This window comes from Colobus angolensis, unplaced genomic scaffold (assembly GCF_000951035.1).
Source record: "Colobus angolensis palliatus isolate OR3802 unplaced genomic scaffold, Cang.pa_1.0 Scaffold263, whole genome shotgun sequence".
Lineage (NCBI taxonomy): Eukaryota > Metazoa > Chordata > Mammalia > Primates > Cercopithecidae > Colobus > Colobus angolensis.
Genome location: NW_012115855.1, coordinates 1,977,919 through 2,003,015, shown reverse-complemented (window position 1 = coordinate 2,003,015; position 25,097 = coordinate 1,977,919). Strand labels below are relative to the sequence as shown.

Here is a 25,097-nt window from a genome sequence, read left to right as displayed (position 1 = left end):
TGTCTCAAAAAAGAAAAGAAAAGAAAAAAATTAGCCAGGCATGGTAGCGCTGCCTCTATTTCCAGCTACTTGGGGAGCTGACGTGGGAAGATTGCTTGAGCCTGGGACATTGCAGCTGCAGTGAGCTGTGTTTGCACCACTGCACTCCAGCTTGGGCAAAAGAGGGAGAGCCTGTCTCAAAAACACAAACCAAAAAAAAAACCATAGAGATCATTTCTGAGGAAGAAGTTTAAGAAAGGTAACACTGTGCTGAGGAACTTAGTTGCTAAGATATAGACACGAGAAAATATTGGATACTTGGAAGGAAACGAGCAGATGACAGAACAAGAAGAACTTCATTTAAAGTCTTGTCTGGACTTGGGGGGGCGATGGTGCATTTCTGGTGTCTGACTTGGAATGTCTGGACCCTGAGTATAAGCTCGGCAAGTATTTAGGTTTGGGCCTGAATTTTGTCATTTGTAAAACTAAAAGAAAATAGGGATTCTTTTTTTTTTTTTTTTTTGAGATGGAGTTCTGTTTTGTTCTTGTTGCCCAGGCTGGAGTGCAATGGCGCGATCTCAGCTCACTGCAACCTCTGCCTCCCAGGTTCAAGCAATTCTCCTGCCTCAGCCTCCTGAATAGCTGGGATTATAGGTGAGGGCCACCATGCCTGCGTAATTTTTGTATTTTTGGCAGAGACGGGGTTTCACTACGGTGGTCAGGCTGGTCTTGAACTCCTGACCTCCTGATCCGCCCATCGGCCTCCCAAAGTGTGGGGATTACAGGCATGAACCTCTGCGCCCCGCCAAGGATTCCATTTGGATACGCTTCTGCAAGTGACTTCCCTTCCTTCTCATCATCTTTGGGTTCTGATGGATTCTGTAACTAGTGGGTCGCTCTTTTTTTTTTTTTTAAAGGAGTCTTGCTCTGTTGCCCAGTCTGGAGTGCAATGGCGCGATCTTGGCTCACTGCAACCTCAGCCTCCCAGGCGCCTCCTGTCATCATGCCTGGCTAATTTTTGTAGTTTTGGTGGAGGCAGGGTTTCACCATGTTGGCCAGGCTGGTCTTAAACTCCCGACCTCAGGTGATCCACCCTCCTCAGCCTCCCAAAGTGCTGGGATTACAGGCTTGAGCCACCATGCCTGGCCACAGTGTATCTTTTTGTTATTGTATTAGGTTGATACAAAAGTAATCGTGGTTTATAATTATGCTTCCTTAAGCTAAAAACTTAGGTGAGAACACCCCTCAGTCCTTTTAGCAATCCTCAGTTGAGTCTGACCATGCACATTCTTATTTACCAGTTGTAGTTGTCTGAGCCACCGCTTAGCTTGGCTTTTTAGTTGCATGGCTGCCAAAGAATTGTTTAGCCAGAGGCCCTGCGCAGGTCTGCAGGGAAACAGAACAAAACACACTGCTCCTGTTTACGCCCTCGGGCTAAACCACCCAATTCTCTGTAGCAGTCAGGATTTCCTCAGGAAGCTTTCCTTGGGGAGGGTGGACCAGGGTGAAGCAGGATGTGATGACACGCAGCCCTCCTGCCCTCTGCAGCCAGCTGAGGTCAAGCCCCTATCTGTATCTGGCCTATGCTTCCCAGTCTGTGAGTTACAAGTCCAGGTCTCCTGCCCCAGATCGGGGTGGTGGAGTTGGTGGGGATGGACCGGGCTGCTGCCCCCTTCCCCCTGGCTCCTTGCTCCCATTTAATTTTCTTATCTGCAGTGCTGGGGTGAAAAGCCCAGGAGGGGGACACCCCTCGGAGGCCTCGAGTGCCTGGGTGACAGTGGCCGTGTCAGCATTTCAGAGTCACAGCTTTTCTCATGGGGCCTGTGGGTGGGGTCATTCAAGGCTGCGGGGTCTACCACAAACCCAGCCTCAGGAAGAATGATGGAGTGGAGGATGTGGCAATTTGGCCTGGCCAAGCACCCAGCCATATGTTTCCTCAATTTAGGTTAAGTGAATCATTCAACTGTATACTGTAGGCATCTCAGGAGTACTGTTAACTAAGTTTTATTTTATAATATTATGGGGTGGAGATTACTTTCTGTGGAAGGCCTCAGGAGATGGCTTTATAGTTTAAATAAGCAGTAAGGTTAGCTTAAGCTTGTTGTGTGCCAACTGCAGTAAGCCTGTACTTCTGTGGTGGTGAAGGCACATTTTGGAGCAGACAGGAATGAATTTGAAGCCAAGATCTGCTCTGTTTTTTCTTTTTTGTTTTTTAGACAGAGTCTCTGTTGCCCAGGGTGGAGTGCAGTGGCACAATCTCCACTCCCTGTAACCTCTGCCTCCTAGGTTCAAGTGATTCCCCTGCCTCAGCCTCCCGAGTAGCTGGGATTACAGGCGCAAGCCACCACACTCAGCTAATTTTTGCATTTTTAGTAGAGATGGGTTTTCACCATGTTGGCCAGGCTGGTCTCAAACTCCTGACTGCAAGTGAGTCAAACACCTGCCTCAGCCTCACAAAATGTTGGGATCATGAGTGTGAGTCACCACTCCCAGCTAGGACCGGCTCTTTGTTAGACATGTGGTAGTGGACATGGAACCTCCCTGCTTTGATGTCCTCATTGGTGTTGTGCATTAATTGAAATGATGTACAAGAATACCAACAATATAGTATAGGTATACAGATGCTTAATAAATGGAAATGTCTCCCTTAATTCTCATTCTTCTAACTTCCCCGAGATGCGTGCGTGCGCGCGCGCGTGCACACACACACACACACACACACGGGGTTCTATTTGTTGTCTGATATAGACACAGGAATCTTCCTGGGCTCTGAATCCACAAATATCAGGAAGTGAATAGAAGGCATTTAGCTTGTTTTACAAACTTGATCAAATGGAATAAAAACAAATAACTTTCAAGGCATCCATCCATATGATGTAGGAAGTTGCGTGCTGTCTCTTACTGTGGAAGATACGGATCCATGCACTTGACTTGTGAAGCTTTTAGTAAATGCCTGCCTCATGCAGCATTGTGGTGGATCTGCAAAGAGTTATGAAGGAAACGGACATGTGCATTGGCCTGGCAGAGCTGTACGTGTTGGGGAGAATACCTGGATGTGCTTAAGTGAAACAACTAGATATCAACGTGTGCAAGGTAGAGAGACTGGCTGTGCGTTCCAGGAAGGCAGCACAGAGGGGGAATCTGTCTTTAGTGGCACCCCCTGCTATGAAAGGGGAAAAAGCTGTTTTGGAAGCTGGGTTTGTTGTGAGTCTCTGGGACTTCTGCAGACTGTTTTAATCTGTAGTCACATCTGCTTCACACGTTGAAACTGTTTCTACTTAGGCAAAGGTGATTTCATTGTGATGCAGGAAAGTTTTTTGAAGATAGACAGTTTAAAAGTTGGTCATCATAGTCTATTAAAATGATAAGCAACAGTGGCCATTGTTAATGATAAGAGTAATCATTATGGAGTTCTGGGTATCAGACGTTGTTCTGAGTGTTCTGCATGGATTATGTCTTTATTTGGCAGCAGTGCAAATAATACCTGAGGCAGATACCTCTCTCCAAGGCACCAAAAAATTTAATAACTTTCTTAAGGTCAGAGCCTGGCATCTTAACCACTCCACCATACTGGCTGTTCCCTTTCCTTGATGAAAAGCCCAACTTGTCTGGGTGCGTTGGCTCACGCCTGTAATCCCAGCACTTTGGGAGACCAAGGTGGGTGGATCATGAGGTCAGGAGATCGAGGCCATCCTGGCTAACACAGTGAAACCCGTGTCTACTAAAAATACAAAAATTAGCTGGGTGTGGTGGTGTGTGCCTGTAATCCCAGCTACTCAGGAGGCTGAGGCATGAGAATCGCTTTAACTGGAGAGGCAGAGGTTTCAAAGAGCCAAGATCATGCCACTGCACTCCAGCCTGAGCAATGCAGTGAGACTGTGAAAAAAAAAAAAGGAAAGAAAGAAAGAAAGACCCACCCCAAACCAACAAAAACAAAAATCCAACCACCTCCTCAAAAAAAATTCTCAAAATAGGTAATTTGTTAAAACAAATAGCATTTTTCTCTTTTGTAAGTGGAAGGCAGAGGTGAGGAAAGATAGAAGGATAGATCAAGTGAAAGTGACCTCTCAAATGTCCCTGTCTACACAAAGTATTCTGCAGCCTTTTAAGTCTATCTGTACATCTTTTATTAAAAAACAAATTGTGATACATAGACAAAACCCAAGACAACTCTGAAAACAAGTAGGTGATTAACTGTCATTGGAGATTTAAAGATGATTGGCAAGATTTGGAATCAGGAGGAAATTTACGCAGAACTGGTGTGTGGAAAGTTTTGAAATACTGGTCCCAGCATCAAGTCCTTGAGTCATCCCTATGTTAACACACTAGGTAGAAATGTCTCAATTTCAGGTTTTTCCTTTTCTTGTCTCTTAACAGTGCCATCTTGGTTTTCTCCTATTAAATTCTCTCTTTGCTTTGGAGTCTCGTGCTTTTTCAAAAATATATTCTGACCTGACTAGGCGCGGTGGCTCACGCCTGTAATCCCAGCACTCTGGGAGGCCAAGGCAGGTGGATCACGAGGTCAGGAGATCGAGACCATCCTGGTTAACACAGTGAAACCCCCTTGTCTACTAAAAATACAAAATACAAAAAACTAGCTGGGCGTGGTAGCGGGTGCCGGTACTTGGGAGGCTGAGGCAGGAGAACGGTGTGAACCCAGAAGGTGGAGCTTGCAGTGAGCTGAGATTGCACCACTGCACTCCAGCCTGGGCGACCGAGCGAGACTCCGTCTCAAAAAAACAAAAAACAAAAACATCAAAAATATATTCTGACCTAATAAAGGTCTCATATTTTTTCAAAAATATGTACTGACTTTATAAGGTATTCTCAAATGAAGACTAAAACATGTTTTTTTTATATAAGAAGTAAAACGCTGTCATGAAAGCACAACTGGTGAAGGATCTTACCCAGTGCCTTGTGCTTCATGTTTTTCTCTTGGCGATCTCCTTGAATGTTGCTGTCAGAATATCAGCCTCACAGAAGTGTGTTTCAGGAGTGGCCAATCTCCCCTCCTTCCTCCATGTTTTACCTTCTAAGGTCTTTGTTGCTACAGAGGAGGATGGGGAGAGAAGAGACCAATGTCACTGGGCTAATATTTAAGGGAAAATGAAGTTAAGTTGAAATTAACTGCCTGATCTCTTTTTGGGCATTTTCTGAATTATATCTATGGAGCACCTAGTTGGCTATCCTTTTTTTTTGTTTGAGGTGGAGTTTCACTCTTGTTATCCAGGCTGGAGTGCAGTGGCACAATCTCAGTTCACTGCAACCTCTGCCTCCTAGATTCAAGTGATTCTCCTGCCTCAGCCTCCTGAGTAGCTGGGATTACAGGTGTCCGCCAGTATGCCTAGGTAAATTTTTTTTTGTATTTTTAGTAGAGATGGGATTTCATCATGTTAGCCAGGCTGATCTGAAACTCCAGACCTCAGGTGATCCACCTGCCTTGGCCTCTCAAAGTGCTGGGATCACAGGCATGAGCCACTGTGCTCAGCAGCCCAGTTGACTCTTCTACAGTTTAGCATGAGAGTCATGTCAGGTCCCCACTGCCACTCTTGTCTGTAGGGAGGTGGGTACAGATCTGACTTGAGTTTAGGTCAGAGCCAGGATATCCTCTGGGTTCATGGTGGTCCTAAATAAGGAAAGGCAGAACGGGGGCAGGGAACCTCCTGCACTCAGGGCCCTCCATGCACCTGCCTCCCCATGACCCAGGAGGATGGTGAAGTACCTGCCACTTCTTGGAGGACAGTTAATTCTAATGGCCTACTGAGAATCTTTATTTCCTGTATTTGTGGCCCGAATTTGCTCCTGGAGGTCATAGACCTTATTCTGGGATATTTACTAACAGAATCATTTCCCCCAGTAGTAGTTATTCACATACAAATTGCAAAAAATTATCCAGAATTCTCAATGTAGATCATTTATGACCTGGATATGCAAAATACCTGGGAAAGGTCCTCACTTATTTTTATAAAATGGGATTATGCCAAAACTTATTTTCTGATTATGTAAAATTGTTTAGATTGCAGTTACATAAGGAAGCACAGTACCACCCTCCCTTGAATCCAGAAACACTAGCATGTAAAAACCTGTTTCCGCTGCCACGCTCTTTCCCTTTCAGACTTACACTAGAGCTAGTTCTTTATAAAGCTTGTTTATGGAATGAAATAATTTTCCTTTGGTAGTGGCTGTTTTGCAATATTATGCTTCTACATTTTACTTTCTCACATATATAAAACTAATAAACTACATAAACATAGACGTGCTAAGTGTTAGAACTGACACGTCTTAGGAGTTTGTTTTTAATAAGCTTATGTAATTAACACCTTGAACTATATTCCATTTGTTTCTTTTGAAACCATACAAAGAGAACAAGATGATATACATACATAAGGCAGCAGCATAGTTAATATTGGCTTTAAAAATTATAATGAAGTCATGGATGTTTTACAAGTTAAAACTTGCTAGTTATTTTTAAGGTCTGAGGACTGAAAAGTAGATTTGCTACTTAGAAGGGAAAAAAATTAAAGCATGAAGCAATATATAAATTGTTTATATTCATCTCCTCAAGGGCCTGAACTTAGTGCCTGGCACGGTGCTTGTTGATTGATCATTTCATGTATTCCATTTTTTCGTTCGTTCATTCATTCATTCAGTGCATTTATGTTGAGAGCCTGCTAGACACTGTCCTAAGCACAAAAAAGAAAACTTAGAAAAATCTTTGCCCTCCTGGACTTGACACCTTAGTTGGGGGAGGGAAACAAATAAAAACCTACACAAATAATATGCAAACTATTTCAGATGGTGAAAAAAACAGTAAGAAGAAATATAAGGCAGAGGCAGTGTGGACAGGTCAGGGAGCTGCAGTTTTAGACATGATATTCTTGAGAAGAGGGTATTTGAGTAATATCCGTAGAGGATGAGGGTAGGTAACTGGGAAGAGCTGGCCGAGAGAGGAGCAAGTTCAAAGGCCTGGCCAAGGTGGAGTGGCTCTGGTGTGTTGGAGGAGTAGCAAGGTGGCCAGTGTGGCTGGGGCAGTGAGGCTGGAAAGGCGCACATTGAAGCAGGAAAGATGTAAGGGTGTGCAGTTGTGAGGAGCCTTCTATGTCATCCTGGGGGCTGTGGCATTTTCTCTGAAAGAAACAGGAGCCCGAGTAAGGTTTCTGAGCAGAGGGACATGATCTGACTTAGTTTCCAACAGGATAGCAGGATCTTTCCAACTGTTGTTTAGAGGGTGCTTGAGGGTACAGTGGGGAGCCCAGAATTTGATTTCTCAGTATAAAATACAGTTGAACTGGGCCGGGTGCAGTGGCTTACACCTGTAATCCCAGCACTTTGGGAGGCTGAGGTGGGGGGGATCACTTGAGGTCAGGAGTTCGAGACCAGCCTGGCCAACATGGTGAAACCCTGTCTCCACTAAAAATACAAAAAAATTTGTTGAGCCTGATAGTACGCGCCTGCAATCCCAGCTATTTGGGAGACTGAGGCAGGAGAATTGCTTGAACCAGGGAGGCAGAGGTTGCAGGTTGCAGTGAACCGACATCACACCAATGCACTCCAGTCTGGGTGACAGAGTGAAACTCCATCTCAAAAAAAAAAAAAAATTGAACTGCTATGCTTTGAGAATGGAAACACACAGTCCATCCTGACAGAATCAATACTTTTTCCTTTAAAACTAGGTGTCTTGATAGTACATTGAATTTTTTGCAGGCTTTCTTCCCATAATGTCTCAAACAATTAAAATAAAAATACTTGTATCTACATCCCAGAGAAGAAAGTGAAATTACCCCTTTTTATAGGGCAATTGAGAAGCATAAACAAGTTTGGGTAGGTGGTAGGCATGCTTTAACTAGTTCATTTCCTTTTAAGGGATTGTTTCCTTGTAAATCCAGGAATATGAATGATAAGGAGGGGGAGTATGTATGTCCAAGCAAACGTAGACCAGTAAAACTGTTAGCCAAGATGAACTGATAAAAATGTTAATTCTTCAGTGAAATGAATTGCTCTTTCAAAAAAGTATGTATTAGATGTCAGTGAAAAAGCCAGTTAATAAGTTCTCACCTTGTGAGCAAACCGAGAAAATGGGTATTTTCGTTCCCACAGTAATTGGCTTAGGAGAATGGTGTGAATTCCTTGTAGCCTTTTTAGTTCTCTTAGACAGAAATGACTGTCAAGTTTACATTGTAACCCTGTGTACAATGTGACACAAAGCAAATAATCTCCCCTGTCACTCTCAACTTCCAAGATATTGTTATTTTCAAACATAAATTTTCTCGTGTGTATTTGAGGTTTACAACATTATGTTTTTTTGGGAGATGGAGTCTCACTCTTGTCGCCCAGGCTGGAGTGCAGTGGTGCAATCTCAGCTCACTGCAACCTCTGTCTCCTGGGTTTAAGTGATCTCCTGCTTCAGCCTCCTGAGTACCTGGGATTACAGGTGCTTGCCACCATGCCTGGCTAATTTTTGTATTTTCAGTAGAGATGGGGTTTCACCATGTTGGCCAGGCTGGTCTCGAACACCTAGCCTCAAGTGATCTGCCCACCTTGTCCTCCCAAAGTGCTGGGATTACAGGCGTGAGCCACCGCGCCTGGCCTTTTTTTTTTGCAACAGGGTCTCACTCTGTCTCTCAGGCTGGAGTGCAATGGCTCAGTCATAGCTCACTTCAGTCTCAACCTCCTGGGATCAGGTCATCCTCCCTCCTCAGCCTCCCAAATAGCTAAAACTACAGGCATGCATCACCACACATGTCTAATTGTTTTTTGCGTTTTTTGTTGAGATAGGGTTTCACCATGTTGCCCAGACTGGTCTTCAACTCCTGAGCTCAAATGATCCACCCGCCTCAGCCTCCCAAAGTGCTGGAATTACAGGCATGAGCCAAACACCTGGCCACAACATCATGTTGTGGGATACATTGAGATAGAGAGATACGTTTAGATAGTGCACTGTAGTGAAGAGGTTAACACACCTGTTATCTCACATAATTAACTTTTTTTTTTTTTTTTGGTGACAAGAACAGCTAAAATCTACTTACTTAATGGAAATCCCTAACGGAAGACAATTTCATTAACTTCCAAGATGTTTTAAATCTGCGAATAAGAACAGATTCATGTGCTTCAGATGCTTTTTCAGAGTACTTTCACATTATTTTCTTGGCAAAAGTAAAAGCCTTTTATGATGAAAATTGAGATCATCTTGAGGGGAAATGATGTAGTTAGGAAAGAACTTTTCTCCCCCACAAAATGGAAATGAAAGTATGACCATCATGTCATATATAATATTTTCTATAGATATATGGATAGATGGGCAGATGCATAGATATGGGTGCAGATAATACACATGTGCCGGAACAAGAAAAGTTATTTTGTAGGGCTGACATTCTCTCAATTGGACTTTTCCTGTATGTTACAGATCAGAGTGTAGTACAGGATGAACCCAACAGAGTTCCGCTATACCTGACATTCACAAGCTGGCCTCTGAGTCCCTGAATGGCATCCTTAGTGCACTGACCCCTGTGGTGTGATTGGCCTGGAGATCAAGGAGCCATCGGAAGGGCAGATGCCAGAAGCTAACTCATGCACTATATTTGGAGAGGGTTATGTGTGTTGTGAAGAGTTGTTTGGGGATTGCGTGGCATTTTTCCAGACAGTGGGGGTAAACTGGTTTCTTTCTGATTTCGTTTTTGTTTTGAGACAGTCTCACTCTGTCACCCAGGCTGGAGTGCAGTGGTGCGATCTCCAACCTCACTGCAACCTCCACCTCCTGGGTTCAAGCAATCCTCCCACCTCAGCCTCCCAAGTAGCTAGGATTACAGGTGTGTGCCACCATGCCTAGCTAATTGTTTTGTATTTTTAGTAGAGATGGGGTTTCACCATGTTGACCAGATTGGTCTTGAACTCCTGACCTCAAGTGATCCACCCGCCTGGGCCTCCCAAAGTCCTGGGATTGCAGGAGTGAGCCACAGTGCCTCCTGCATCTTTTTGACTTTGGAAAGCCACTATCCAATTGGTGTCATATGAATGAAGGGCTCTAAAATAGTTTCTAGTAAATAGAAACAAACAGGTTTTCCTTTAGCTTCTGGGTGGGGTTTATTGTAAGCGCTCATCACGACAAAGGGAACATATGCATGTTTTCCGTGGCTACAGCATTGCTCTTGTATTTGTTTTCTTACAACACCTGAACCAGGCCATGTACAGTGCCTCGTGCCTGTAATCCTAGCACTTTGGGAGGCCGAAGCAAGAGGATCATGTTGAGCCCAGGAGTTCAAGACCAGCCTGGGCAACATGGTGAAACTCCCATCTCTACAAAAAATACAAAAAATTAGCTGGGCCTGGTGGCGTGACCTGTAGTCCCAGCTACTCAGGAGGCTGCCTTAGGAGGGAGGATCACTTGAGCCCAGGAATTTGAGGTTATAGTGAACTGTGGTTGCAGCACTGCATTCCAGCCTGGGTGACAGAGTGAGACCCCGTTTTTAAAAAGAAAAGATGAAACTCAAACCTGTGGAGGGAACCAGTGGCATTCCTTCTGATCTCCCTGATGGTAGTAAAATGCTGAGGATTTTCTGGATAAGCTCCTTGTGTATTCAGTGCCCTTCTAGATGGGCTATCTTTATTTCAAAATCTTAGTTGCTTTTATTCTGTCAGGATATGAGAAGATTGCGGGACTGTAATTAAGCCCATTGAACCGAGGAACTTTCCCTTTATTCCTTTTGGTGTGGGAAACATCTTTGGATTCAGGAAGATCTTTGACCCTCAACATGTTAAAAATTATCAGCAATAAATGTAAATAATTAGAAATCAATAATCCCTGTACTTTGATTTAGGAGGCTTGGTTTCCTGTTTTCTGGGACAAGTCACTCAAAACCCTGTGGTCTTTGGTTACTCTTAATTCATCTTTGAAATAAAGTTATCAAATGAGATCATATTTAAGGCCCTTCCCTGTATTGAAATTCTAGGTCTTTATGTTTATAATAGGTTGGGATTCTGTGCCACTCATGTGATATAACTTGGTCCCATCAAATAATAGGAGAAATTTTAACCTTCCTGTTGGAGGAGTGAGGACTTTTTTTTGTATTTTTAGTAGAGGTGGGGTTTCACCATGTTGGCCAGGCTAGTCTCAAACTCCCAACTTCAGGCGATCCACCTGCCTCAGCCTCCCAAAGTCCTGGGATTACAGGCATGAGCCACCGAACCCAGCCACAGTTTTTTTTTTTAATTTTTTTGAGACAGAGTCTCACTCTGTTGCCCAGGCTGGAGTGCAGCGGCACAATCTTGGCTCACTGCAGCCTCTGCCTCCCTGGCTTAATTGAACCTCCAACCTCAGCTTCCTGAGTAGCTGGGGCCACAGGCATGTGCCATCATGCCCTGCTAATTTTTATATATATTTTTTGGTGGAACTGGGGTTTGACCATGATGCTCAGGTTGGTCTCAAACTCCTGGGCTCAAGTGATCCGCCTGCTTAAAGTGCTGTGATTATCAGCGTGAGCCACTGTGCCTGGTTGATGATTCTTTGTCACGTAGGCCACCCTTTTTCTGTGGAGCTTTTCTCTGCCTGTTGGACTGTGGCCATACCTGAAAAGAGGAATAACATCCCAGTGGATTTAAATCATTTAAATCTTGTCTTCACTGTTCAGCCTCTTCCATGACAGAGGTGGGACTGGGTTTGCTGCCAAGGATCACAGAGGCAGACACCATGCTAATGGTTCACTTTATTGGTGTCAGCAGCATTAAGATTCACAGCTGGACAAAAATATAATGAAGCAGAGCTGGCCAAGGGCTGGATGAGTTTCTTGGATTGTATCCCCATTTGTTGGTTTGGTTTTCTAGCTGGTGAGGGACAAGGCACTATCAATTCACAGGTGCTAACTGACTGTTCTGTTGAGAGGTTTCTGTGTGGATGCGAAGTTAATGAAATCAGGGCCAGTTTTCAAAATCTCTGTGGTTTGGTTGTCATTAAAGTGTATGACAGCGAATTTCGTACTTTATGTAAAGCAAACTGCATGCCCTCTATATTCCTGCTTAAATATCTATGGCTATTGAATTCATGAGGAATCACCAAACCTGGGTTTCTTCCTGTCTCTCTAGTCCCCTGTCCTGCCACACCTTTGCATTCTGACCTTATAGTCACCCAGGGTGGCTTTACCTGTTGGAACAGGTTAGGCTGTCTCTCTGGACTCAATTACATTTGTTATTCCTTCTGGCTGGAACATCTTCCTACCTGCTTCCCTAAGACCTTCGTTTGCCATTGTTTCTAATGATATATTTAATGTATCAGTGTCTCACTAGACTGTATTACTGTTGTGAGGTCAGTAGGGACAAGAATTGTGACTAGAAGCTCACCGTTATATATAAAAATGCTGGTTTAGTGGGCAGTCTGTCAATTCCTAGTTACTGAGTGAATTTTATGGCACTCTTAGGAAAGAGAGGAATCAACTCTACTGCCATCCGTCCATCCATCCATCCATCCATCTACCCACCCATTTGCCTACCCATCTATCCATTCATCCGTCCATCCATCCATCCATCCATCCATCCATCCATCTGTTCATTCATTTGATAAGTATTAATTAGGTAACTGCTAAGTGTTGGGCGTTGCAATAATGTTAGAAACTGAGGTTATAAAAATGAATAAGATCCAGCCCCAGCTTTCATAAACTCTAAAGTTGCCTGGTAACAACAAACACTTGAACAAATAAGCCACCTATTAAAAACTCCTTACAATGGAAAATTTCAGATGTATACCAAGTAGGGAGCATATGTTAAAGAGCTGCCATGTTCCATCACCACTGATCTTGTTCCATCTATATCTGCATTCATCACCCCTCCCAGGCCCAGGATTTAAAGCAAGTCCTAGATATCTTGTGCAGTCATTTGTGAGATGCGGAACGCAGGTGCCACGCAAAGAGTATTTTTTAGGTGTTACCTGTCAGTTCTTAAAAATGTAGAATTTTGGCAATAGCACCAAGAAACAGTTGCTTCAACTTTAGTTGTATAAAAGCAAATGGTTACTAGTGTGATGCTTGTTGTCAGTCAGTTTTGATCAAGTTGTCTGGACTCCTGCATCTCACTTACCAGTTGCACCGAGGAGCTGTGTGAGGAAATCAGCCAGAGTCAAGCTCAGTCTCATACCACGTACGGTCACACCATGAGACTCTCTAGTCAAGCTGTGGCAGATTGTAATTTCTCTAAAACACAAAGACTCAAATATTGTACATCATTTAACCACACTGCTAGAAATTTCAGATTGTTCTGAGATCAATATTTTCATTTCTAAAATTCTGATCATATCACATTCAGATCTTGTTGGTCAAATGCTTGAAAATGTTCACATCCTCACGTTTGTGTGTCAAAAAGGCGGCCAGAGAAAACTCAGTGTGATTCATACTCATCAAGATCTGTGAATGTGGTCTAAAATTGTGACTTCATTCCCACCCAATTAGCTCTGCTGCTTTTCAAATCTGTGATTCTATTAAGCTCAGGGCAGATTAAAAATGGAAAATGAGTTCAGTCTAAAACTGCCATCTGCTAAATCCAAATGTCCATTTTGAGTCTGAATCTATGCTTGTACTTTTTAAGAACCAATGATCAATGTTCCCATTCTTTTCTCCACATTTTCAAGTTCTTAGGGTTTTTGTGTAATACTCTTTTGAGCCACTGATAGCCAGCAGATTGGATTTTTTCAGAGCCTTTCATTCCAAGGAGATCTAATATTAAGCACACAGCTTAGTAAATCCCTTCAACAAGTTCTCATGACTTAACCATATGACTGCATTAAAATAAACTAATGGCCACACTTTGCTCTTCTGTGCAGTAAAAGTAAACATTCATGTTTTTGATTTTATATCGCATACTTAACACCTAGCACAACACTTGGAATATAGTAAATGTTTAGTAGATATTATTTGAATTAATGAAATATCCTATAAACTGTTGATGATTGAAGAGCATAAACACAAGCGAATGTTACAGCTTTCCTCAGTTTCTTCATCATATGTGACAATCAATGTGCTGTGCAGAGGTGCTGGCATATACTTTGCATGAGGGATGTGGAATAGGCCTTCTTCTTCATCTGTTTTATAAGAACTGCTCCTCTGTCTGGCCAGGAAACTGAGTTTGTTCATAATATGTAGACTAAACTTTTCAGATTTCTTCCCAGTAGGTAGTTGGGGATGACTAGTTCATGCATAAGATTTTGGTAATAACATTTTTGCTACCAGTTTCAAGTCTGCTGAATCCTAGGGTCAAGCAGTCTGCACTGGGCCTGTTGGAAGTAGAGGAGAGGGAAAGTATTAGAGCGGCTTTAACTCCATCCTACCACAGATGACATTTCCCCAAGGGAGCAGGGAGTGTAAGAAGAGAAAAACGCCGAGGACCTTGGGGAATAATTACATTTAAGGGTGTGCTGAGAAGGAGGGGTGGATAGTGACAGGGAAACTCACAGGCAGTGGGGTTCTAAAATAGAGACAGTGTGGGCCCCCATGGCTGTCACCTAGGAAGTGAACTCCATCAGTGACTTTCTTACTTTTTTTTTTTTGAGACAGAGTCTCGCACTGTCGCCCAGGCTGGAGTGCAGTGGCATGATCTCGGCTCACTGCAGCCTCTGCCTCCTGGGCTCAAGTGATTCTCCTGCCTCAGCCTCCTGAGTAGCTGGGATTACAGGTGTGTGCCACCACAGCCAGCCAATTTTTGTAATTTTAGTAGAGATGGGATTTCACTGTGTTGCCCAGGTTGGTCTCGAACTCCTGGCCTCAAGCTATAACCACCTGCCTCGGCCTCCCAAAGTCCCGGGATTATAAGTGTGAGCTACTGTGCCTGGCCTTCCATCAATGAGTTTCAAACTTTTGTCAGAGATTCACTGGAAGGATTATATTTTACATTGTGATAAAATGCAATACTATATCCACAAAGTTTCATGAGATGTACTTCAACATTTTCCATTCTGTTCTGTGCTTTATCTGTCACCCAAGCTGGAGTGCAGTGGTGCGAAGCTGGAGTGCAGTGCAACTTCCGCCTCCCAGGTTCAAGCGATTCTCCTTCCTTATCTTCTGGAGTAGATGGAATTACAGGCACCCACCACCATGCCCGGCTAATTTTTGTGTTTTTAGTAGAGAGAGGGTTGGTTTTTTTGGTTTTGTTTTTTGAGAGGGAGTGTTGCCCTGTCGCCCAGGCTAGAGTGCAATGGCATGATCTTGGCTCACGCAGTCTCTGCCTCCTGGGTTCAAGTGTTTCTCTTGCCTCAGCCTCCTGAGTAGCTGGGATTACAGGCATGCACCCCCAAGCCCAGCTAAGTTTTGTAATTTTTTTAGTAGAGATGAGGTTTCACCATTTTGGTTGGCCAGGCTGGTCTCAAACTCCAGACCTCAAGTAATCCACCCACCTTGGCCTCCCCAAAGTGCTGGAATTACAGGTGTGAGCCACTGTGCCCAGCCTCTTCTGTGCTCTTCTGATATGCTATGTGATATCCTTTAAACAAATGCAAGTCTCAAATGTTTAAATGTATCCAAATACTCTGTAGGGGCTTGTACTGTGTTCACCCTTTCTGGTATGGTTCTGGGTTAGTGACCTTCACAAAAGACACCTTGTGTGAGATTTGGGAGCTGGAATTGAATCAGCAGCATGTTTTTTAGACTCTGAAGGTTGGTGTAGGGTGCCAGGCATTGTGGCAGCTTCCACATGGTGTCACTGATCTGCTGGCTTAGCTTGCTGGCATGAGACAGCATCTGAACCCACAACAGCTCCAGAGCCCGCCAGATCCCTGCCTTCTGTGTCCTTGGCCATGTGTGCAGGTCCATTGTGAAGAGTGTTAGCTTCCCTGTGGGTCACCCATGGCGCCAAGGTTGGAGTTGATGAGAAACACAAGTGGACTCTGGTTGTCTTCATGGCTCCAGTGGTGTCATGGGCTCTCTTTTGTCCTTGCTGTCATTCACATCCAGCTTCCTTCATAACTGCCAGTCTGACTGACCTAGAGTGACCCTAAGTCAGTACTAGGCACAGAGGCAGCAGGCAGTACTGGCTGCTTCACCAGCTCCCACATCGCCCGTAGCGGCTGTGCTTCTCTGATCCACTCTTGACCCGTGCAACCCCTAATGGGTCATGATCTGCAGGGTGAATAACACTGCAGTTGCTTATCCATTTGGGCACAGGAAAGAACTTGGCACTTTTAATTTATCCTTTTTAAAATCATTTAACATACCCATTTTTGTTTTGCTTTGTTTTGAGACGGAGTCTCGCTCTGTCACCCGGGCTGGAGTGCAGTGGTGCCATCTCGACTTACAGCAACCTCTGCCTCCTGGGGTCAAGTGATTCTCCATCCTCAGCCTCCTGAGTAGCTGGGATTACAAGTGTTCGCCACCATGCCTGGCTAATTTTTGTATTTTTAGTTGAGACAGGGTTTCACCATGTTGACCAGGCTGGTCTCAAACTCCTGACCTCAGGTGATCTGCCTGCCTCGGCCTCCCAAAGTGCTGGGATTACAAACGTGAGCCACTGTGCCCGGCCCTGTGTGTATTTTTAACATAAATAATTGTAGCTATACATAGATATAATTGATATTAATAAATGCTTCTAGCTGTACATAGCTGTAATGTATATTCATATATAGAGGGGGATTCTATGCCCCCATTTTTTTTTTTTTTTGAGACTGAGTTTCGCTCTTATTGCCCAGGCTGGAGTGCAATGGCGTGATCTCAGCTCACTTCACAGGTTGAAGCGATTCTCCTGTCTCAGCCTCCCTAGTAGCTGGGATTACAGGCATGTGCCACCATGCCCGGCTAATTTTGTATTTTTAGTAGAGACGGAGTTTCTCCATGTTTGTCAGTCTGGTCTCGAATTCCCAACCCCAGGTGATCCACCCACCTTGGCCTCCCAAAGTGCTGGGATTACAGGTATGAGCCACCGTGCCCGGCCCCTCAATTTTTTTCGGGCTATTTTTTTCCTTTGACATTTGGAGACCTAGAAGCAGGTGCTAAGAGCTCTGAGGAGGGTTTGTCAATCCTCCCTTCTGGGAGGCCATTTATTCTTCAGGAGGGGATTTGTGGTAACCGGGACCCACCTGTGTGCAATAGCATCACCATGACCATATATGCCAAAGCTAGGATTCGACATGGGCGCTGGCGGTTCTGGGTGTTTTTGGAGAGAGGGGATGGAAGGTATGAAATGAGCCCCACTCCAGCCACCTGCCCTATGGGTGTGCCCCCGGGGGCGTCACTTGCCATTTGCATGACCTAATACGTCCCTCTGGCATATGTTGTTACATGTTAAAACTTTTTCCTGAGACAAACTCTACTTCCAGCTCAACCTGTCTGTAGAAACACTGGGAATGATACCTCAGAGAAAAGTATTTGAGATCAGTTATTACAGTCAATGAATTTCTCCAGAATGACGACGATGTGGCAGAAAGTGATGACAGAGCTGGTGAGAACAGTAACATTACACGGATTCAATGAGGCTGAACAAGAAAACCAGAATTAACGGCATTTTTATGGTTGTAGCAATTTCACCTGAAAGATTGCTAAAAGTGTTTATCGCCTTAAAATCTTTAAACAAGCTAATTAAGACTGGAAACACCTTGTGAAGTCATTCAAAAAATCAGTTAGGTTTCATTGTACCGTAGTGATTACTTTTTTTGGTGGATTTAGCTTGGAGGGGATGTATATATCTCCTCTTCAAACCAGGAGCAATGTAAACATAACAATTTATATTATATAAAAGATATATGTACTTATTATTAAGGACAGAAAAGGTAAAGAAACAATAAATGAGTGAACAGTGTCTTTCTCTCAACTTTGGGGAGTTAGAGCAACACACGAGAGTTTTCCCTTGGGGAAAACTTTACAGATACATAAAATAGGAGGATCACACATTTGTCTGCATACAATCTGCATGCAACAGATCACATTGTATCTCCTGATGTTTTCAAATGCTTTTTTTTCTTTTTATTTTTTCCCCTCCCAAGTCTGTCAACTTATTCTAAACTGGAAGTGACATCTGGGGAAAGAAGAGCAGAAATAACAAAAGTAATGATACAAATGCCTTTTGTTTTCATAGTAGTTTTAGGTTTTCCATTTTCCAGAGACAGAAGTGAATTGGGATGAATCTCAGAAATACTGTGAAACCGATTGTTGAGGGAACAGTGCTCTGTGTCTTTTCTCCTTGATTGTAACAGCAGTCCACCCTGCTCGGTACAATGCCCCTTATCTCTGTATTTTTATGTTGGTTGTATGAAAGACGGGTGTTTGGGACAAAGGTGCTCTGTGGCTTTGGGGGAAGGTTATAGAATTTTGTTGTCCGTTGAGCTGACATGGGTGATGACTCCATAGATATAATTTAAATCTGCAGCAAGTGAAATGGATTGTCATATATATGGACAGATGCTATGACCAGGTTCTGTAATAAGAAAAGGAAAGAGAACTTGAATCTGCATGTATCTCTTTTCTTGTTTTCAAAGAAAGGGGTGGGAAAATTCTCATAAAAATATCATGTGACTCAGAATTTCACAATTTTCTCAAAAAATTATTTTGAGGAAATGAAGTTTTCCCATGTACCTAAACTTGAACTAATATTGCTTAAGCTTAATGCCAGAGAACCAAAGAGAGAAAATAAGAAAGAAGTGAAACAGATGAGGCAAGCAGTGAACTCCAGATCAGAAACTTCTGAACACCTCAAAAGGTTTAAAAAAGAATCCGTTTCAGTGTTTTAATCGTGATATTTATTATAATAAATGTAGAGATGATTTAAAGTCTTATTAAAGAATCCGTTTGAGTGTTTTAATCATGATATATGTTATAATAAATGTAGAGATGATTTAAAGTCTTATTATAGTTGCAAGTTTATTTTGCAACATCAGTGCTTGACATTAGTATGGTGGGATGCTGACTCAGACATAGATTTTGTGTTTCTGTAAAGATGCAGCATGTGGTCCTATGGAAACCTGAGCTGCATTATTTAAATTTCCTGCAGACTCATGTTGCAAGTATTTTTAGTAAAAATAAATATTTTTATGGAGTAGGTCTGTAATTATCTCAAGGAACAAGCTGAATAAAAATAATGCAAACATTGTCAGACAGTCCTGAAAAAGCATGGTTTTTTAAAAACTGCTTTATTGAGCTTTGATTGATAAGTAAAAAGCTGTGCATATTGAATGTATACAACTCGATGGTTTGGGAATAAGTATATGCCACTACCATCAATGTCATAAACATATCCATCACTCCCAGAGTTTCCTCCCGCCCCCATGTAACATAGAAATGATGATTATTCTTATTATTTCATGTTTTAAAGCCTGAATTTTGAGTGGGTAAAGAAAATCATCAGGTGGTTGGTTGGTTTCATTGATTGGAATGTAAAGGATTCTTCTTGTGGGATGGCAGACAAAACCCACTCTTAAAAACACACATATGCATTCTTCTATTCTATTGCCTTTCTTGGCATTTAAATCATCAAGACTGATGGAAGTGGTAACTATGGGGACTTACTGCACATCTGGAAAGTAATTTGGGAAGATGTAAAAGCAGCTGTGCCACCCTGTTCTAATTATTATCTGGAGTGAGGAGTGGCTATTATGGCATATCGTAGGGTGTGAAATGCTGACTTTCTTTGGCCTGAGTTGAGTCAAACAGCTGCTCTCTTCCTCAGGAGCAACAAATATATTTTTCAGATCCCCAGATTATTGGGGGAGTTTTGAGTGGTTGGGAATGGGATAGAGAATTTAACTCGTAGGGAAAACAGAACTGAAGTGAAGAGTTGGCTTGTTGTTGGTTTTATGATATTGTGAAATATATTTTTGGTCTTAATCTTGTTTTCTGGCAAACTCCTAAAACCCTTGGAATCTCCAAAGTGATAAGTGTGTTTTTTTGTATGTTAATGAGTTGACTGATGGCTGGCCACTCTAGGTATCTTCAGAATGGAGATTGGTCACAGCAAAGACCCAGGTTGGATTAGAGGGTTGGGACTTTTAGCCCCAACCTCTGGGGAGGGGAGAGGGGCTGAAGGTTCAGCTGCTAGTCAGTGGCCTTTTATTTAATCAATCATGCCTACGTAATGAAGCTTCCATAAAAACCCCAACAGACTGGGTTCTGGGAGCTTCTGGATAGCTGAACACGTAGAGGTTTGTGTAGGGTGGAGGGTCTGGAGGGGGCAGGGAAGCTCCAACTCCCTTCCCCAGTACTCTGCCCTATGCATCTCTTCATCTGATATTCATTGGTATCCTTTGTGAATTCTTTTAAAATAAGTCGGTAAATGTAAGTATAGTGTTTGCCCAAGTTTTCTGAGCCACTCTAGCAAATTAATTGAGCCCCAAAAGGGGGTCATGGGAACCCCAATTTGTAGCAGGTAAAACAACCTGGAGCTTGCTTCTGGCATCAGAAGTGAAGAGCAGTCTTCTAGGACTGAGCCTTCAGCCTGTGGGTTATGAGGCTGTCTCCAGTTTGGTAGTGTCAGATTTGAACTGGAAAACACCCAGCTGGTGTCCGCTGCAGAACTTGCTGCTTCTTTGGTCTCTGCCTGCCTTGGTCTTCCAGAGTGCTGGCATTACAGGCGTGAGCCAAGCGCCTGGCCCCAGGTGCTCGAATAGCTGAGGCAGCAGTGGCATCGAGCCCTTCCCTCCCAGGGGCTGGCGCTTTGCTCTCCTAGTCACAGCTGTCAGGAGCTGGTGGTCAGAACCCATGCTCCCATGGGAGCTGCTCTTCTGCCCTCCTTCTCTCTTAAAGTTTCCTCCAGGAGTTCCCTCAGTCCTCTTCGGGGTGTGTGTTGATGGGGTTAACAGGGATGCGTGGCAGAAGGCCTGCTTCGAGCCTCCAGGAGGAACTGCTTGTTGTTCTCTGGGTTCTCTCAGGCCCCTACTGCATGGAGGGCGTGGGGACCGCAGATGAAGGGTACTGAAAGACTGGTACATTTGGGGTTTATATTGTGGGATAGGTGATGGGGCATGAAAGGATCTCGGTGGGGGAGAATCCGTCCGATCTTTTAGCAAGGTCATTTGGGTGGCAGGTTGGGCAAGGTTGGGCCATCGGGAGGCCGTAGATGGAAATGGTCGAATTGTGACCCTGGGGCATGCGTGGTTGAGTTGTGATGAGTCGGAGGATCCTCAGGATCCTAATATCAGTTTATCATGCTGTATTTCAGGAACCTCACCTTAAGATATTCTGTCCTGGCTCCCTCTTCTTCCAAGACAGATTCTGGGTTTTTGTTTTGTGTTTGAGATGGAGTCTCACTCTGTCACCCAGGCTGAAGTGCAGTGGTGCGATCTCAGCCCACTGCAACCACCGCCTCCTGATTTCAGGCAATTCTTGTGCTTCAGCCTCCCGAGTAGCTGGGATTACAGGTATGTGCCACCATGCCCAGCTAATTTTTATATTTTTAGTAGAGATGGGGTTTCGCCATGTTGGCCAGGCTGGTCTCGAACTCCTGACCTCAGGTGATCTATTCCCCCTTGGCCTCCCAAAGTGCTGGGATTACAGGCATGAGCCACCGCGCCCGGCCCAGGTTCTGTTTTCAGGCAGTTTCCTTTCCTGGAGGCAGTACAGCAGAGGCCAGGAAGCTGAGCGCCAGGGTGCATGTCCTTAGAGGGGCAGCAGCAGATTCCGTCTTGACCTTTGCTATTTTTCTACTGAACACTTGACAGTAGACGACATTTTGAAGAGATGGGGGTCTCCCACTTTGCCTGCTGTGTCAGTCCAGGCTGTGGGCTCAGACAGACAAGACTGATTGTAGTGAAGGAGTGACTTTTGTCCAGACACATTCAAAGATCTTCCTGGCCTTGGAAGAGTCCTTCTTGTCTCCATACTGTGCTAGGAACTTTGAGGCCATCAGCTCAAACGCAGAACATGTTATTGGTGGGGAAGCAAGGAGCCTTCTAAAGTGTCATTTTTTCCCATTTCGGTTTCTCCTCTCCCTTGGTTCTGTAAAATCAGTGAATGCAGAAGTAGGGTAGAGATGATCCTTGATCTGCCCCAGGCCTCCTGACCAGGGTGTAGGTCTTTAGCAGAAAGGCTTTGGGAGAAATCCAACTCCCAAGCCCTGCTTGCATCTAAGCCTGCTTTGCAGTGTTAGGCGTGTGTTGCTATGGGCAGTGCACCAACATTAAATAACTGAAGGGCTGGCTAGCAGTCTGTAAAATGGAAAATGTGTGTGTGGCTTTAGGTGATCTAAAAGTCGTATTTTCCTTGGTTGTCTTGGTAAAGTCATTTATTTATACCAAAGAGCAGAATGTTGGGAGGTTAAAAAAAAAAAAAAAGAGCTGGAGGAGAGGTCTTTCTGAATGAGTGAATTGATAGAAGAAATGGCATAACTTACAAATGTACAAGGCATTTCTGTCACCCTCCCTGTATGTATTCAGGTGTGTGTTTAGGAATCCATTGCTCTAAAGGAAGACTATAGTGTGGAACATAATCTTGCAGTGAGTATTATACTGTGAGAGATTTTTAGCACTTACTACATGCCAGGTGGACTACATGAGCCAGCTAAAGTCTAAGCGCTTCACACGTGTTACTCCAGTAGTCCTCACTGAAGTAGGTGCTGTGATTATTCAGTGTTCCTCAGAGGTTAAGAGATGTGCCTAAGGCCACTTAACCAGTACAAGGCTCAGTGGAGCTGGGGGGAAGCTCAGAAAGAGCTCTAGAGCAATTACGTGGCACTTGCCTTGGGGAAGAAACAAGTGACGTGTTTACTTATTTATGCAGGTGAATTTGTAAGGTGCACTCTTGCACCTGGACTTGGAATGCCTAGTGAATAATAAGTCTAACGAATAATATGAATATTAATGACCATAATAATGAATATTAATGAACACTAATGACTAATGAATAAAAAGATTTTCCACTTTTCTGAGGGTCTCCTGAGAGGTGCAGTGAGATCTGTCTCAGATTCTATTCTCTGCCAGTTCCTGAATTCTCAGGCTCCCATCGGAATCCCTGGGAGGGGTCCTGACATCTGTCTCTTTTATGAGCTTCCCAGGAGGTGGTGATGCAGGCCAGGAGCCACACTGGGCATTCGGAGCCTCTTCCTCACACAGTGCCTTTGCTGAAGGTGCTTCCCTGGTATTTCCTCTCTCAGCCCTGCTAGGCAGGCAGAGAGATGGGTGTTGAAGACCCTGATGTTGGCACCAGACCGTCCCAGGTTGGAAAGCTGGCCCCTGTGCTTCTTAGTCCCGGGATTTGTGGGCAGTTGCTCAACTTCTTTGAGCTCCTGTTTACCCATCAATACAAGTGGGGACAAAACAGGCCCCTGTCAGAGGGCTGCCCTGAGGAGTAGGAGATCTTGTACATGAAACAACCTGGCACTTGATGTTTCCTGCTTAAATACCGGCCTTTATTACTATAAACTCTGCATAGAGGGAGGTCCGATGGCTGTGGGCTTTTCCCAGGTGCACTGACCTGACCGCCTTTGTTTTTCTACCCCTTCAGGACGGTTCACTGGGAAACATCGATGACTTGGCGCAGCAGTATGCAGATTATTACAATACCTGTTTCTCCGACGTGTGCGAGAGGATGGAGGAGCTGCGGAAACGGCGGGTTTCCCAGGACCTGGAAGTGGTGAGTGGGAATCCTGAGAATATGCTTCTGTGAGCAGAGCTGTTCCAATTTGGGCTTCTCCTTGGTCCTTCTCCCAGTGCTAGCTGTTCCTGGGGTATCAATCTGTAGGCTACTGCACTAGTATGGGGTAAAAAGTTCAGATCCCTAAAGGACTGACCCAGTTCTGCTGCAGATATCAAACTGAGTGAGTGTTGGCTGGAGCAATAGGATCGAACCTTTGCATTCATTACAAGAATGGATTTTTATTTTATTTTTTTTAACTTAAGGAAAAAGTATGCTTTTACTATTCACCAGTGTATACTACATTTTTTATTGACTCTAAGCCCAAAGGATGTCTAGGCTAATTTTCCCCCCTTTTCATTCCTTTTTTCTTTTCTTTTGGAAAGCAACATAAAATTTAAAGGAACAATGAATCACCTGTAGTCTCTCACCTAGCAATAATCACATTGGTGTTTTAGCAGCATCCTTCCAGTGTTTTTGTGGGCATTTAAAAATCAGCAAAACTAGTCCACTGCTAAAGACACATTTTTTTTTTTTTTGAGATGGAGTTTCGCTTTTGTCCCCCAGGCTGGAGTGCAATGGTGTGATCTCGGCTCACCGCAACTTCTGCCTCCCAGGTTCAAGCGATTCTCCTGCCTCAGCCCCCCGAGTAGCTGGGATTACAGGCATGCACCACCACGCCCAGCTAATTTTGTGTTTTTAGTAGAGGCAGGGTTTCTCCTTGTTGGTCAGGCTGGTCTCGAACTCCCGACCCCCTCCCAAAGTGCTGGGATTACAGGCGTGAGCCACTGCGCCCGGCCTAAAGACACTTTATATATATATATATATAAATCAGTCAAACAATGCTATATCTATATATTAAAAAAAACTTCTTCCTTTATTACTTAACATTTTATTGTAGCTCATATTCCCTGTCCTTGAAATTCCTTGTCCTCACCCTCTTTCATGGCTATGTTCTCCTCTCACTCAGGTGCATGGAAATAAATTTGGCTGTTTGTGAAAACCTTTATGTGTATAGTCAGTGGCACATTTGGCCTTGTATGTGATAAACAGTAACTAAATAGTGTAGGTGCTTATATGAAATTTTTATGTATACTAGTAGTTCAAAATTGTGTATTTGGTATAAAATATCATAAAAGCTTCTGCATTTCTCAGTTTAAATATCTTACTATTGGATTCACTTTAGTTCTGTGCCTTTCAAATAGTTTTGTTTCATTATGCCAACCTCAGGACCTCCTCAAGAAATGGGGTTGAAGCAGAAGAAAATGTTCAACCCTCTGTATCTCCTCATCCAGACCTGTTCCTTTTGAGCCATCTCAGATAGTGGGGGCTGCATGGATATGTTTTAAGTAACAGAGTTCCTCAACCTTTAAAAAAATGTTTGAAAACTAAGCTGGGCGTAGTGGCTCACGCCTGTGATCCCAGCACTTTGGGAGGCTGAGGCTGGTGGATCACTTGAGGTCGGGAGTTGGAGACCAGCCTGACCAACATGGAGAATCTCTACTAAAAAATATAAAATTAGCCAGGCGTGGTGGCACATGCTTCTAATCCCAGCTATTCGGGAAGCTGAGGCAGGAGAATCGCTTGAACCTGGGAAGT

At 43.9% G+C, this 25,097-nt stretch overlaps 1 protein-coding gene across 1 annotated transcript in view; it reads left to right on the top strand.

Moving 5' to 3' along the window:
* SASH1 (SAM and SH3 domain containing 1) overlaps positions 1–25,097 on the top strand; it is a 213,147-nt gene that overhangs the window by 28,104 nt on the left and 159,946 nt on the right. Inside the window, exon 2 of the mRNA XM_011947387.1 lies at positions 23,370–23,498. Within this exon, the coding sequence (XP_011802777.1) occupies positions 23,370–23,498 (129 nt within the window). The remainder of the gene's footprint in view (positions 1–23,369; positions 23,499–25,097) is intronic.